The 15,049-nt window shown below is 36.1% G+C and overlaps 1 protein-coding gene across 2 annotated transcripts in view; it reads right to left on the bottom strand.

Moving 5' to 3' along the window:
* Positions 1-2,263: 2,263 nt before the first annotated feature.
* LOC106883251 (set1/Ash2 histone methyltransferase complex subunit ASH2) overlaps positions 2,264-15,049 on the bottom strand; it is a 154,711-nt gene continuing 141,925 nt past the window's right edge. For both annotated transcript variants that reach the window (XM_014934184.2, XM_014934185.2), the window contains exons 15-18: positions 8,275-8,367; positions 5,818-5,916; positions 4,624-4,686; positions 2,264-2,975 (exon numbers count right to left, since the gene is read on the bottom strand). In XM_014934184.2, the coding sequence (XP_014789670.1) occupies positions 2,883-2,975; positions 4,624-4,686; positions 5,818-5,916; positions 8,275-8,367 (348 nt within the window). In that variant the 3' untranslated portion in view covers positions 2,264-2,882. The remainder of the gene's footprint in view (positions 2,976-4,623; positions 4,687-5,817; positions 5,917-8,274; positions 8,368-15,049) is intronic.

Here is a 15,049-nt window from a genome sequence, read left to right as displayed (position 1 = left end):
GTTGGTGTGCATAAATGATGTAGCACAAATAAGCTGAGAGAAAAACTGAACATAAGGGGAATAAAATGTAGTGTGTGTGTGAGATATATATATATATATCTGGCTTTCATTGACATGGAGAAAGCCTTTGACAGGGTCCCCCGATCCCTTATCTGGTGGTCAATGAGGAAACTAGGGATAGATGAATGGTTAAGTGAGAGCTGTGCGAGCCATGTACAGGGACGCTGTCAGTAAGGTGAGTGTCGGCAACAAGTACAGTGAAGAATTCCGAGTAGAGGTAGGGTTCCACCAAGGTTCAGTCCTCAGCCCCCTCCTATTTATCATAGTCCTCCAGGCAATAACACAGGAATTCAAGACAGGATGCCCTTGGGAGCTCCTCTATGGCTGAGTCACTATCAGAACTAGAGGAGAAGTTTCAGGTGTGGAAGCAAGGATTAGAATCAAAGGGCCTTAGAGTCAACCTAGCTGAAACCAAAGTCCTAATAAGTAGGAAGGTAGACAAACCACAAACCCCTTCAGGTAGATGGCCCTGCTCGATCTGTAGAAAAGGTGTAGGTAGAAACTCTATAAGATGTACCCAGTGTAAGCTATGGACACATTAAAGGTGCAGCAATATCAAAGGAAGGCTAACTAGGAAGATAGTTTTTGTTTGTGGCAGATGTTCAGGAGCAATAAACACTGAAAATGTGCAGAAAACAACTTCTGCCACATTCCAAGGAGAAAAACTAGAAGTAGTTGATAGCTTCCGTTACCTAGGTGACCAAGTCAGTAGCAGGGGAGGGTGTGCTGAAAGTGTGGCTGCTAGAATAAGAATAGCCTGGGCAATGTTCAGAGAACTCTTACCTTTGCGGGTGATAAAGGGCCTCTCGCTCAGAGTAAAAGGCAGACTGTATGACACATGTGTACAAACAGCCATGCTACATGGCAGTGAAGCATGGGCCATGACTGCTGAGGACATGCGTAAGCTCGCAAGAAATGAAGCCAGTATGCTCCAATGGATGTGTAATGTCAGCGTACATACTCGACAGAGTGTAAGTACCTTGAGAGAAAAGTTGAACCTAAGAAGCATCAGTTGTGGTGTGCAAGAGAGACGATTGGTCATGTGGCGAGAATGGATGAGGATAGCAGTGTGAAAAAGTGCCCTAGTGGTTGAGGGAACCTGTGAAAGACCTGGGATGAAGTGGTGAAGCACGACCTTTGAACATTAGGCCTCACCGAGGCAATGACTAGTGACTGAGACCTTTGGAAATATGCTGTGCGTGAGAAGACCCAGAGGCCAAGTGAGACCATCATCCATGGCCTTTGCCAGGGGTGTAACCAGCCCACTTATGTGTACCTTTCCTTCATTGGACACTAAACTCTGCTTGTGAAGGCCTGTTGAGGCAAGTGAAATCGAAATCGAACCAAATTCGATGACTGGCACCCATGCCAACCTTTCCTTCATTGGACATTAAACTGCTTGTGAAGACCTGTTGGGGCAAGTGAAATTGAAATCGTAATTGAATCAAATTTGATGACTGGCACGCGTGCCAGTGGAGCGCTAACAGCACTGCCCAAGCGTGATCACTGCCAGAGTAGCTGTCTGGCTTCCGTGCCGGTGGCATGTAAATAGCACCATTTGAGCATGATCATTACCAGTGTCACCTTACTGGCACATGAAAAAGCATTTGAGCGAGGTCGTCAGTGCTGCTGGACTGACTCCTGTGCTGGTGGCATGTAAAAAACACCATTTGAGCGTGGTTGTTGCCAATACTGCCTGACTGGCCCTCGTGCCAGTGGCATGTAAAAGCACCCACTACACTCTCGGAGTGGTTGGTGTTAAGAAGGGCATCCAGCTGTAGAAACTCTGCCAGATCAGATTGGAGCCTGGTGCAGCCATCTGGTTTGCCAGTCCTCAGTCAAATTGTCCAACCCAAGCTAGCATGGAAAGCGGACGTTAAACAATGATGATGATGATGATGATATATACATATAGTTGAAATTTACAGAAAAACAAAAGACGAAGACAGGTGCATAAACAACAAGCATACATATATATATATATATATATATATGGAGAGAGAGAGAGAGAGAGAGGACTGATCTAGAAGGGAGATATGATGTGCTTGGATAAAGAAGTATCAAGCAATCCAAGTGGAACGAATATGTGGAAGAGGATAACAAAAGACTGCAACAAGTGTATTGGAGACAATGTATTCAGTCTATGCAAGCAAGAAAAAAAAAAAGGACTTTATAATAATGATGATGATGACAATAACATAAAAATTTTTTAAAAATAATTTAATAGCTAAAGAGTAAAATATTTGGGAAATATTTCATATGATTTGTTAAACAGAAAAACAATTAAAACAATGGAAAAAACACATTTTTAAAAGATGAGAAAATTATAAAAAAATTAAAAAAATTTGTTTTTAATGAAAAATATTTGATGCTTTGAATCATGTACATCCAAGAAAATGACATTTTTTAAAGATGACAAGCAACAGCTTTGACTTTGATTCCCCGTTGTAGCTTTTTGCTTTACTCATTGCTTCATATCTGTGGTTTCTAGCTGTTGTAAATAGCTAAGTGAGTGATGGCCTCTGCTGTGCTGGTATGTTAACTTGTCTCTCACTTGACACACTTTATTCATAAAGTTAGTTTCCAGTGACATCCTAGCAACCTGATAAGTCATGAAACATTTTTCAGTTATATCTAAGGCATTTTTCTCTTTAGACTGACTCCAGTAAAATATTAATACTTAAATAATTATAATAATAATGATAATAATAAAAATAATAATGATATGGAAAAAAAACATGAAATAATGGTAGCCTAAGATCAGGTAACTAACTGAAATAGTATTCCTGGGTGAAATCTTTGACTAAATGAAAATGTAAATATCAAAATTCAGGTGTGTTTCCTTCATTTTCAATATGATAGATAATATCAGCCAAAGAATATTCCACCATAGCTTCACCAGCTGCCCTCGACATCTGCAACAGAAAAGATGATGATGATGATGATAATAATAATAATAGTAAAGTAACAACAATGGTTTCAAATTTTGCTACAAGGGCAGTAATTTTGGGGGCGGGGATGAGTCGATTATATCAACCCCAGCACTCAACTGGTACTCATTTTATCGACCCTGAAAGGATGAAAGGTAAAGTCGACCTTGGCAGAATTTGAACTCAGAATGTAGCAATGGGTAAATTACTGCAAAGCATTTCATCTGGCACATGAATGATTCTGCCAGCTCGCCGCATAAATAATAATGATGATGACGATGACGATGAAGATGATGATGGTTTCAAATTTTGACACAAGGTCAGCAATTTTGGGGGAGGGAACAAGTAAATTACATCAACTCCAATACTCAGCTGGTATTTATTTTATGATAATAATAATTATGAAATCATTGTGTATAGTGCTCAGGTGCACTACAACTCATCAAAGGTGCATGTACAGTACATAGAATTATGTACAAAAGTCAGAGTATGAGTTATAATATACATGTGTGCATGCATTCATATGCATGCACACATGTATATGGAGGATATCAGGTGTAGTGTTGGTGAATTTCAGGAAGCATGGAGGTTTTAAAGGCTGCAATGTTTTGGCATAACCCCAAAAGGAGGAAAAGCAAAGTTGGCCCTGGCAAAATTTGAACTGAGAACACAGTGATGGGTGAAATGCCATCAAGCACTTTGCCTGCTGAGCTAACGGTTGTCAGCTCACCGCCTTAATAATAATGATGATGATGATGGTCACAAAGATCAATCAATATTTACTATATCAAATATGCCATATGAAAAGCAATTACAAAATATGTATAAGATAAAGAGTGGGTGGGGCAAAAACAATATATTTAGATTAGGAATTAAGTAAAAAAAAAAAAAGTGGGGTAACCCACTTGAACAGCGATAAGAAGCACCCACCACTTAGTAAAGATTAGGCCATTACATGACTCTTACTTTAGTTATAATCACATTCTGCACACTGCTTTTTAAAATTGCTTGTCAGTTTTTAGGCCAACCTCCAAAATCTCCCAAACCCTCTCTGTAGCTCATATCCAGTTGCCAATAGGCTTCTGGTGTGGGTTTCCACTAAAAAGATATCATTTTAATGATTTTTATGTCAACGTAAGTGTTTTCGTTCTCTTCTTCCATCAGCAGCACATAGCCCCTCCTTCAGCATTTGTATCAGTCAAGGATTCTTCTGTTGGGATCTAAAGTAGCCTACTTGGTTTTATACAAAACACATTCTTTTACTTTTGTTCTCCCTCTTTTTCTTCTTCACTATCTCTGATGGTTTCTCATATTTCTTTATGCTATGCTCTGCCCTATAACCTCAAGAGGAAGAGCTCTAGATGGTCCTGTACTGAAGGAGATCTCTTACTTTCTTGGTATCCTACATTGTTGGCCTCTGAAGCTTCTCTTTTGGCTGTGTTTGGAAATCTAATAAGTGGTGTGCTGGAAACAGCTGTAACAACAATCATAGTCATCACCTGTGAGACTTGCAGTTGTTGATGTTGCTTCTGATGCCACACATTTTCTTTAAAGAAATAATCAAAATAAAAGTTTCAAGTCCTCAACCCCATTCCCCACAATAGAAATTAGTGTAAACTTTGGAATTACTTACTGGTGTGTAGGGGCCGCAATCCTTAGGTGGATATTTGAAATTAGGTCCAAAATTTACAGAGACCTAGGATATAAATAAAAATAAATTATATACACACACACGTATCTCACCATCATTTAAACATCCACTTTTCTATACTTGTAAGGGGCAGACACAATTAATCGAGGCAGATTTTCTATAGCCAGATACCCTTCCTGTCACCAACCCTCACACGTTTTCAAGTAAGATAATATTTCCCCATGATTGGACATGTTCTCATAGAAGATTGGAAACAAGTGACACTGCTTGTATGACAGTGATACTCATTTACAACTTTCACGTGATGTCAACAAAGAGATGCAAACACAAACACACACACACACACAATTTTTCTATGTACCAAATCCACTCACAAGGATTTGGTTAACCTGAGACTATAATAGAAGATACTTGCCCAGGGTGCCATGCAGTGGGACTGAACCCAAAACTATGTTGGTTGGGAAATGAACTCCTTAACCACACAGCCAGCCTGCACCTATACGCATAGACCCAGTTTATACACAAGTCCACTAATGTATTGATTTTGATTCTCTTTTATTTAGGTGGTATTTGAGGGTTATGCAGGAGAACTATTGGATACTGATCAACTTATTCTCATATGCAGAATAATCTGAAAAATTGTAAAATTTGTTGAAAGCTTGGAAAGAGTATGTTAGAGTTATATTAAAAAAAAAAAAAAAGAGAAAGAAAAGTATAATGCTGAATGTATCAGGGTAGTGAGCCCACAAAAGGGCAGAAATTACCAGAACTAGCTAGATGGTAATTAGGGTAGTCATCAAAACAAAATAAGTACTGAGTATCCAGATGAACACCTCGCTGTAAATTTTATTAGAAGTGTGCACAAATCCTTTAACTTTTTAGCATTTAAACTAGCCACATCTGGCCTAAATATTCTACCTATTTTATGTTCAAACTGGCTGTATCTGGCCTCTCACACCTAACCTATAACGTCATTCTAAAAATAAACAATCACACCATCAAAATCTCAAAGCTACGAGATAATGCGTGATTAATTCAAAACACTGTGAATAAAAAAACATTACATTAACCTGAATGCTAAAGGGTTAAATATAGTTTTCTGAACTTGCTTAATCCACAGCAAACAAATTTAGAAGAAAGGAAAGAAATATACAAAATAATGAAATCAATACTTACAGTAGCATTCTTGTATAATGATACAGAAGGGTGGTAGACTCCTTCAAAGATATCAGTAAACATTACCCCTTGATTTTCACCATTTTTGTAAGTAATTAACTGCAAGATATGAAAATAGAGTTAGAGTTACAATAGTTAGTTGCATCAGATAATAAAATGATACCAGCAGCTGAGGTATAACAAAAGCCTAGTACAAAATAATGTGATTTAGAGTTAGAATATTCAGATGTAATGTTAACAGTTACATTGTTGAGTTGACTTGTGGTGAAAAGTTGTCAGATTTTAATATTGCCGGAATATTATCAGCCAATGTGTGAACCTCTGTGTAATCATAAAAAAAGGACATAATATTGGATAACATAGCCTTGAAATGCTTATGATGGCAGGATTTTCTCAATTGGGACTGCTAGTAACATACACTTTCAGAAAAGAATTTGAACATGATCTATCTACTTTAAGGTAAAATGCTTCAGAGAAGTTATAGAGATGAATATTTGGCATGGAGCAGGAGTACAACTGCTAAATACTTTTTTTTTTAATTGATGGTTATATTAATACTTATCTTGAGCAGATTTTGTTTCTATAGTATTGTTTATTTAGTAAAAAGTTATACACTGATATAAATTCTCTGTGTGCTTAGATGACTGTAAAATGATAATCATCATCAACATTATCATTGTTATCATCATCAACTTCGTAGTTATTCTAATGTCCACTTTTTCAAGCTTGCTTAGATCAGATGGAATTTGTTGAGGCAATGCCCTTTCTGTTACCAACCCTCATTGGCTTCCAAGAAAGGTAATATTTTCCAATGGTCAGACATGTTTTCACAGAGATTGGAAATGAAGGACACTGCTTGTATGGCTGTGATGCTGCCAGTAGGATCCAAAATGATGTGGTTGGGAAGTAAACTTCTTAACCACTCAGCTATGCCTATACCACTTTGTAAAAGGATAGACTAATTATTTTTATAGAAGGGCTCTTAACTGATGAAAAATTACTTCTTTTAATGCTATACACATACTGATTGGAAAACAACACTTCCATTGGAATATTGGTTTTAAGGAAGGCATTCAAACTTTGAAAGTATGTAAAAATATCCCTTGATGTACATCTATTCAAAATATACTAGCATGCAAAGCAGATGTAAAATGGAAAACAAACATGGGTATGTGTGAGCTGGCCATGTTATCTGTATCTGTTATCTGTAATGTGAAAGATTTTTATTATTGATCACACAGATAGCAATGGACTCTTCTGATATCCTGTAACATAAATAGTATTGAGAAAAAACTGAGTAAAATTTAGAATATTTGGAATAATGAATTAGAAGCCTTTCTATGAAAGGTGTATAAGAAATATGAAAACAAATGACAGTGAAACAAGGGCACTGAATGTTAAATAGCTGCAGCAAAATATGATGTAGAATCAAGATGACTAGAATGATGATGTATTGCTGACCTCTCTAATTTAGACTAATCAGTATAGAAAAATAAACTTTAAAATGATAATAAAGCTACTGACATTAGGAGAGGAACAAATCATGTCTATTTGTTAGAATATAACTTGATGAAAATTAAATCCTTAATGAGAAATAATAGACAAGCATTTATAGTTATGTTTATATATTAGAATGGTTTAAATGACTTTTTAAAATAAATTTAGACATTTCAAAGCTGCATGCCTTTGATATTGCAAATCACTCAAACATGACATAAATATCTTAGCTATTTTCACTGGGATATAGTTGAACACATATAGAATGCAGTCGTCATCATTAACTACGGAGTATATACATATGTATTGTATGTATACTAGATAAAATATATACTGGTTCATGCTGGCAAAAGCACTGTAAAGTGGTTACCATAAAAAAGAGCATCCAGCCAATAGAAACCATGCCAAAACAGACACTGGAATATGATGCAGTCCTTAGAAACATCAGATCATGCCAAACCATCTAATTCATTCCAGCATGGAGCACAGACGTTAAATTATGATAATGAAAATAGTTCACCTCGTGAAGAAATCTAATGTTTTAGAAAGGATCTTTTGTTAGAGAAAGATGAGAGATAAAAGATGAAACTTCATTTTTCTTTATAAAGAATACTGCACAAAAATATCAGGCTTCTTTTTCTCACAAAAACTCATTTATTCCATTTAGGAATCTTTTTTTTTTTTACTTGTCTATAATATGATATGCTGTTCTAAGGTTCAGAACTTTGAACAAAAGTCACCATTTAAATGATTATATTGAGAGATTTGCTTTCTACTCAGCAGATCAGACACTATGCATAAAAAGCTTCCCTATGAATTACTTCATTACATTATACTTGCTAGCCATTATGGGTACGAGAGGTTCAACTTAAGGGCAACAATATTTTAAATGGAAAATGTTACTAGATTGTTAAAATATTAGAAATGAATGGAAACAAGAAAATCAGATAATACTGTTACCTTGCTTCTAGGGCTAATTTGTAGGTTTTTCTCAGCTTCAGAAACATAATCTTTTTCTTCATAGTACAAGTGACTCTTGAACTTTACTAAAGGCTAAAAGCAGAAAATAAGACAAAGTAAAATATTAGTCATTGCATGAAACAGTATACACAGATGTGTCTCTGCAAGGACAGACTTTGTACTAAAATGGAATGAAATATAAATTGACAGGAAGAAGTCACCATATGGACAATTATTGATTGTGGTTCAATGAAATAAAACAAAGTTAAATAAGAATGTTATATATAATTTTATTTCATATACTGTACATGCAGGTGTATAATATGACTGGGCATACAATTGGATTTCCATTTAAAAAGTGGATTTTGAGCTATACTTGCTGTATAAGACTATCCCAAGTTTTTGTGGCAAATAGCTCAAACGCCAAAGGCACAAGCTTCATAGTTAAAGGGGTCTGGTGAGCTGTAGCTTCCCCAGCAGCCTCTGCCTTTCTTGTTTCAGTAGCATTTTAACTATGTTTCAATCAGCAAACTTTGTATGCAACAATTCTGCAGTCTTGGTTGTTTAAAATTTATCCAGTTCTTTTAAAAAGATGACCAAATATTGTGAATTACTTACTATAATACACATCAAACATACCTGGCTGGTGTAAACACCACTGTAGTAATGTCACTCAGGTATCAGTTATTTTACAGGAACTAACATGGTGTCAAGTATACCATGGTAACACCATTTACTTGAAATGGATTTACAGATTTACTTACGGTATGTATAATATTATATTGTAATATATTAGAAATGTTATAAAGTACACTGCAAGTATTTTCTTTAATTTGTAAATTTTGTCTTGCTTCACGAGACTATTGGTCTTGAAACAACATATCCATTTGACGCTGCTCATGGACCATGTCTGCTACATGCTTCTCTAGAATCAGCCAGTGTATAGTGCCTCAGCCTCCTCTCATTGCACATTTTGTCCTGGGTGTACTCCTTAATAAGTCTTCCTTTAATCGCCAAACTCTTGCATCTTGATTACACTGTATTCTCTTGCAGCAGCACAGTTGTTGTGGGACTTGGCGTATGCTACCATTTTCAGCTTAAAACCAGCTTCATATTTCCACTGTTTATCCCTTGGAGCCATGAGCGGGTTTTACAGTACCTGGAAATTAATGTTCACCCAGTGAGAATACTGCAGCTAATGAAAGAGTAACAACTTGAGCCTTTTCAAGAAACCCTGTCTATAAGTGTTTAAAAGTAACCGGTAACTGTAAGGTTTATTGTGATTGGTCTGACTGACACAAACTGGCCAGTCACAGAAGGTGCTGGTACATACTGCTAATCTGATGTAACAGGTAGATTAGTTACCGTAAACTACACTTGTTCTGAAAACCCTTGGCTGGCAGAGTGCTGCATGAGAGAGCGCTCTAGCGAGGTAGTGTAAACAGAACAGACCCTGGGACCTGGCTGAATGGGCTGATTGTTTACATTTTCTGTTCGTCAGCTGTTGCAAATGGTGACTGGTGTCTGTCCACTAAGTTTGCTGTGCAGTTATTTTAATATAATCTTAATATTAATCCAGCTTCCCAAACATACGTGTAAGTATCAGAAGAAAGTACAGAATTGTAGAACCATAGGATCTACGTGAGTGTTTAATGGTGTTCTCCATTAATATGTGCAAGTATCAGTAGAAAATACTGCACTGCAGAACCATAGGATCTATATGAGTGCTTCATACTGTTCTCCATCGACATTGGTGCTACTCTAAACCACATAAAGTTAATGTTCAGTTTTATACAGGGTATATAAGACAACCCCTAGTTTTGTGGTGATTTTTTAAAAGTTCAAATTCCAACCTGTAAGCCAGTATATATACAGTATATATATATTTAGAAGATATATCTGAAATTTGAAGAAATTTAGTTATTCCATATATCTGTGACAATAGACTGTATTCAGCTCAAGTTACATGAGTTGATAGGAAGAAGTCACCATGTTGATAAGCAAAGTACAAGGATTCTATGATATGAAGAGTAAATAATTATGTTATTGGCCTTGTTCAACATTAACTAATGAGTCATGAACAATGGCATATTACTTCCCATGCTGTGCTAGAGGTCTAATCCTTGCATGCATGGAAAAGTGGATCTAAAAGTGGGGATGATAAGAGACTGGAATACTAATCACATGATGACAAGTTTAAAATTTATCAATTATAGTTGTGTTGCGCCCCTAAACAATACAAATAACTCTGCTCTAGTTTATCTGGCTTCCAAAAATTGGTTTCATGTGTGGTTCATAGTTAAGTAGTTAAAAAAAAACAAAAACAAAAGGAGAGGGGTGCCCCTCATTCATTCAAACTGGATAAATAGAAGTAAAAAGAGAAGATGGTGTTGGTAGAAATAGTAGACTGTATGACTAAATGTTCCACAGTAATTAGAGTTTAGAGTAGATGCATAATTTGATTTCCATTAGTGTAAAGGATCAATGGACCAAGTACAACAAACACACACTCTTGCTTTCAGTCTTTATCTTGTAGGTTGCTGCTGCTATTAATATAACGATGTCCCAGAGGATGCTGATTTAATTAGTGCAGACAAATTCAATAAATCAGATTTGTATATGTACACCAGTTTCAGTAAGTGAATGTATATCTGAAACAAAGGCCAATAGTTCCTAAATTTCTACCTCTTTCTTACTCTATTGACAATGCTTTCACTCCCAGAACTAATGTTACATATGTAACAAAATAGTTTAAGCCTTTTGTTACTATATTTCTGTTGGACTACACTGCTGCTGTTTCAACTAATTTTGGAAATAATGAAAAATTTATTGAAATAACTTTATTGTTATCAGGGCTGTGGAGTCAGAGTCGGAGTTGTAGAGTCAGAAACAATTAAAGGGTAGCTGGAGTTGGAGTCTGATTCCGACTCACGATATCTTTATTCTTTAATATAAACCAGTTATAACATAAAGGTCTACTCAGAGTACAAGTGTATGCATATGCTTTATGAGATATGTAGACCACAATCACTTAATTACATAAAGAGGAGTCGGAGATGCCAATAGAACAAGAGTCAGAGTTGGAGTCAAAGTGTTTTGTTTTGACTTCACAGACCTGATTGTTATTAAGGTTAAACTGGTATCTGGAACATAAATGAACGAGGAATTTTTAGGGAAGGTTTTTAACTTAGATCACTTTCAAACAGTTAATTTGCATTATAAAACTAGGGGGTGGTGGTCTTAGGCAGGTTGGTATAAAAAGGGTTAAATATGAACTATATAAAGAAATCTTGAAATTCATTCCATGGTTTTCTTTTAGTACTAACAATTCTTGTGAATCTATCACATCCAAGTTTGTACTTTCCTCACAGAGACCCTACTGCATCTATTACTTGTATCAAGAATACATCACTATGTATGCATGCATGCATCCACCCATATTATAGGTGTGGCTGTGTAGCTAAGAAATTTGCTTCCCAACCAAATGGTTGGTTTTGGGTTCAGTTTCCACTGCATGGCACCTTGGTCTTCTACTATAGCTCCAGGCTAACCAAAGCCTTGAGAGTGGATTTGGTAGGTGGAAACTAAAAGAAGCCCATTATATATGCACGTGTGTGTGTGTGTGTGTGTGTGTGTGTGTGTGTGTCACCTTGTCTTGACATTGCATAATAGTTGTAACTGAATGTCACAGTCATAAAAGCAATTTTTCATTTCCAATATTCTGTGAAAACATGTCTAGTCATGGGGAACAGGTGAGGGCTGGTGACAGAAAGGGCATCTGACCATAGACAATGTGCTTCAATAAACTTCATCTGACCCATGCAAGCAGGGAAAAAGTAGATGTTAAAAAAAAAGCATGATGATGATGAAGAATATATATAAATATAAGTTGCCTCTATGACTTTCAGTTACAAGTTAGAATTTTCATCTATGCTATGTTAATCTTTAGATAATTGGTCTTTCAATTATTTTTCTGGGTTTGAAACTTTTGCAGAAGCTCTCCATTACATTTGGTAATTACGACCATATATCAGAATATAAAGTTTCGAGGGCTATAAAGTTACACTCTTGCATTACAGATGTGAATGTGTGAAACACTGGAAACAAGCTTCAGATTTCATCAATAGAAATAAATATGAATGAGAAAAACAAAAACAAAAAACCCTCATTGAAATTTTAGTGGATTTTAATGGAGAGTTTTGTCTTTTTAAACAAAAGAGGATCTAAGAGGTAAAAAAAAAAAGAAGGCATTATCATCCTCACTACCACTGGTGACCACATCACTGCTTGTTGTTAGAACATCTATTTCTGGTTTGGACACTGAAGGTTATAACAAGGCAGAAACATACTACAGCGACATTTGGTTAGGAAGTGACCCAGATATATAGTGAATTGAATGTAATTAGTGTGGTACTAATAGTTTTGTGTAATTAATTAGAGCTAAGACTGAATGGACTAGACACTGCTCCTTCACCAGGAATGTGCAGCCAACCACAGAGAGCATCCACTGAACCAGACAGAATGCTAAAGATTAATATGCTAAAAGTGGTAATGTGTACACATACACAAATATGTGTATGCCTGCACATATATGCACATTTTATGTGTGTGTATGTGAGAGAGAGAGAGAGAGAGAGAGAGAGAGAAAAGTTATATGGGAAATATAAATTGATATATCTACACACACATAGGTGCAGGTGTGGCATTGTGGTAAGAAGTTTGCTACCCACCCACATAGTACTGCGTTCGGTCCCATTGAGTGGCACTATGGGCAAATATCTTTTACTTGCAGCCCTGGGTTAGCCAAAACCTTGTGAGAGGATTTGGTAGATGGGAAACTAAAAGAAGCCCATCATATAGATATAGCTACATATATGTGTGTGTGTGTGTGTGTGTGTGTGTGTGTGTGTGTGTGCGTGTGCGTGCTTTATGTGTTACTATCTCCAGTTGTAAGTGAGTGTCACCATCATGCAAGTGGTGTCCTTCATTCTAGTATTCTGTGAAAATATTATTTTACTTGGAAACAAGTAACAGTTGGCAACAGGAGGGGCACTCAGCTGTACAAAAATTTGCCTCAACAAATTCCATCTGAACTATGTGACATACATACACCATAATGGCTGTGTGAGCAAGAAGTTTGCTTCCCAACCAGGTGGTTTTGGGTTCAGTCTGACACTTTGGACACCTTTTTATTTTAGTTCCAAGCCAAGTGGTAAATGGGAACTGAAAGAAGCCTGTTATGTATGTATATGTGTGTTTGTGTCTCCTTGCCTTGACATTCTGTGATGATTGTAAAATAGCATCACTGTCTTACAAGTAGTTTCCTTTGTTTCTAATCTTCTGTGAAAACATGTCCAGCCATGGGGAAATGTTACCATGTTTGGAAAGAGATGAGGGTTGGATCTACCTCTGTCTGACCCATGCAAGCATGAAAAATAGGCATTAAAATAACGATGATGTATGTGTACACATACACACACACACATTTATGTATTACAATAAAAAATGTGGGAGCATGCATGTTACTATTCTTAAGTTATTATACCTGGAAAAGTACAGAACAAGATTTCTACAGTAGAATTTGCCTAATTCGTCACCTCTAGAGGAAACTAAAAAGTACTTAAAATTAAAATGTACTTAAAATTAAAATGTACGTAAAATACTGCAGCTGAGAATAACATTTAAAAAATTTAATATATTTTATTAAAACAAAAATTCTCGGCTGCAATAGTGCGTGAATGATATAATATAACTATATGTAAACTCCATGCCATTGACAGTTCTCAGAGTTAGATCAGTTCAAATGCCATAGTAATTTCAACTGTCAAACTTTATTCATAAGTTACACGTGAATAGTTGTTAAGCTCATTCTACAATAGCCCCATTGAGCAGACTTACAATGAAAACCATTCCAGCTAAGATCATCTCATTTTTTAGAAGTATCTATCACTATATTATCCAATGTCCTTCCTTGTTCAACCAGGTAGCGCAGTGGTTCTCAACCATTGTTTTTTCACCTATGGACCCCTTTGATTCCTACTTTATTCTGGTGGAACCCCATAGTCATTCCCTGTTTAAAAACTGGTTTTATAGATACTTCTTTCAAAATTCCTATTTTATTTTTCACTCAATTTACTTGTATAGGTTTGCAATAGAACTCAATGACTGGAAACATGTTTAATCTGTAAAACATTAGAGAAAGAAATGTAGCTGTTTCTTGCAATAAGTACATCTAAGGCAAATTTTTTTTCATGGACCCATAACATACTACTGTAGGTCCCCAATTTATTAATTTTGCTTGTGTGGAGCCTCCAAAATCTTGTATGGACCCTGGTCGAGAACTACTGATGCAGAGAGTCCCTTATTGTTTCATAAGTGGTTGGTTAGCTTGCAGTGCTCTTCTTGTCGGTTTGGTGAAGTCACTGGATCTATTTTAAAACGGGGGCGCCAGTTTTCATTTATGTTTTATGTAGTGTTTTTGGTACGGAAAGATTTTCAAACTTCGTATACTTATCTATTTTGTGTTATATCTATTTTGTGTTATAGAACAGAAAAATATTTTTGTATTCAAATTTATTTCATGTAAAAAATTGTCTTATTTTGATAATTTCTACTAATCACTGACGTCTATTCAGTTGAAAACAGTTAGCGCTGTAACGGTGTATATCGTATTAATCCCCTAACTCTAACCTTAACCCTAACTAGACTGTTAACCGTAACCGTAACCCTAAAACTAACCCTAACTCTAGAATCCGAAATCTAAAATTGTTACACA

This window comes from Octopus bimaculoides, chromosome 3 (assembly GCF_001194135.2).
Source record: "Octopus bimaculoides isolate UCB-OBI-ISO-001 chromosome 3, ASM119413v2, whole genome shotgun sequence".
Taxonomy (NCBI): domain Eukaryota; kingdom Metazoa; phylum Mollusca; class Cephalopoda; order Octopoda; family Octopodidae; genus Octopus; species Octopus bimaculoides.
Note: the sequence above shows the minus strand (reverse complement) of the source record. Positions and strands in the feature narration are given on the sequence as shown.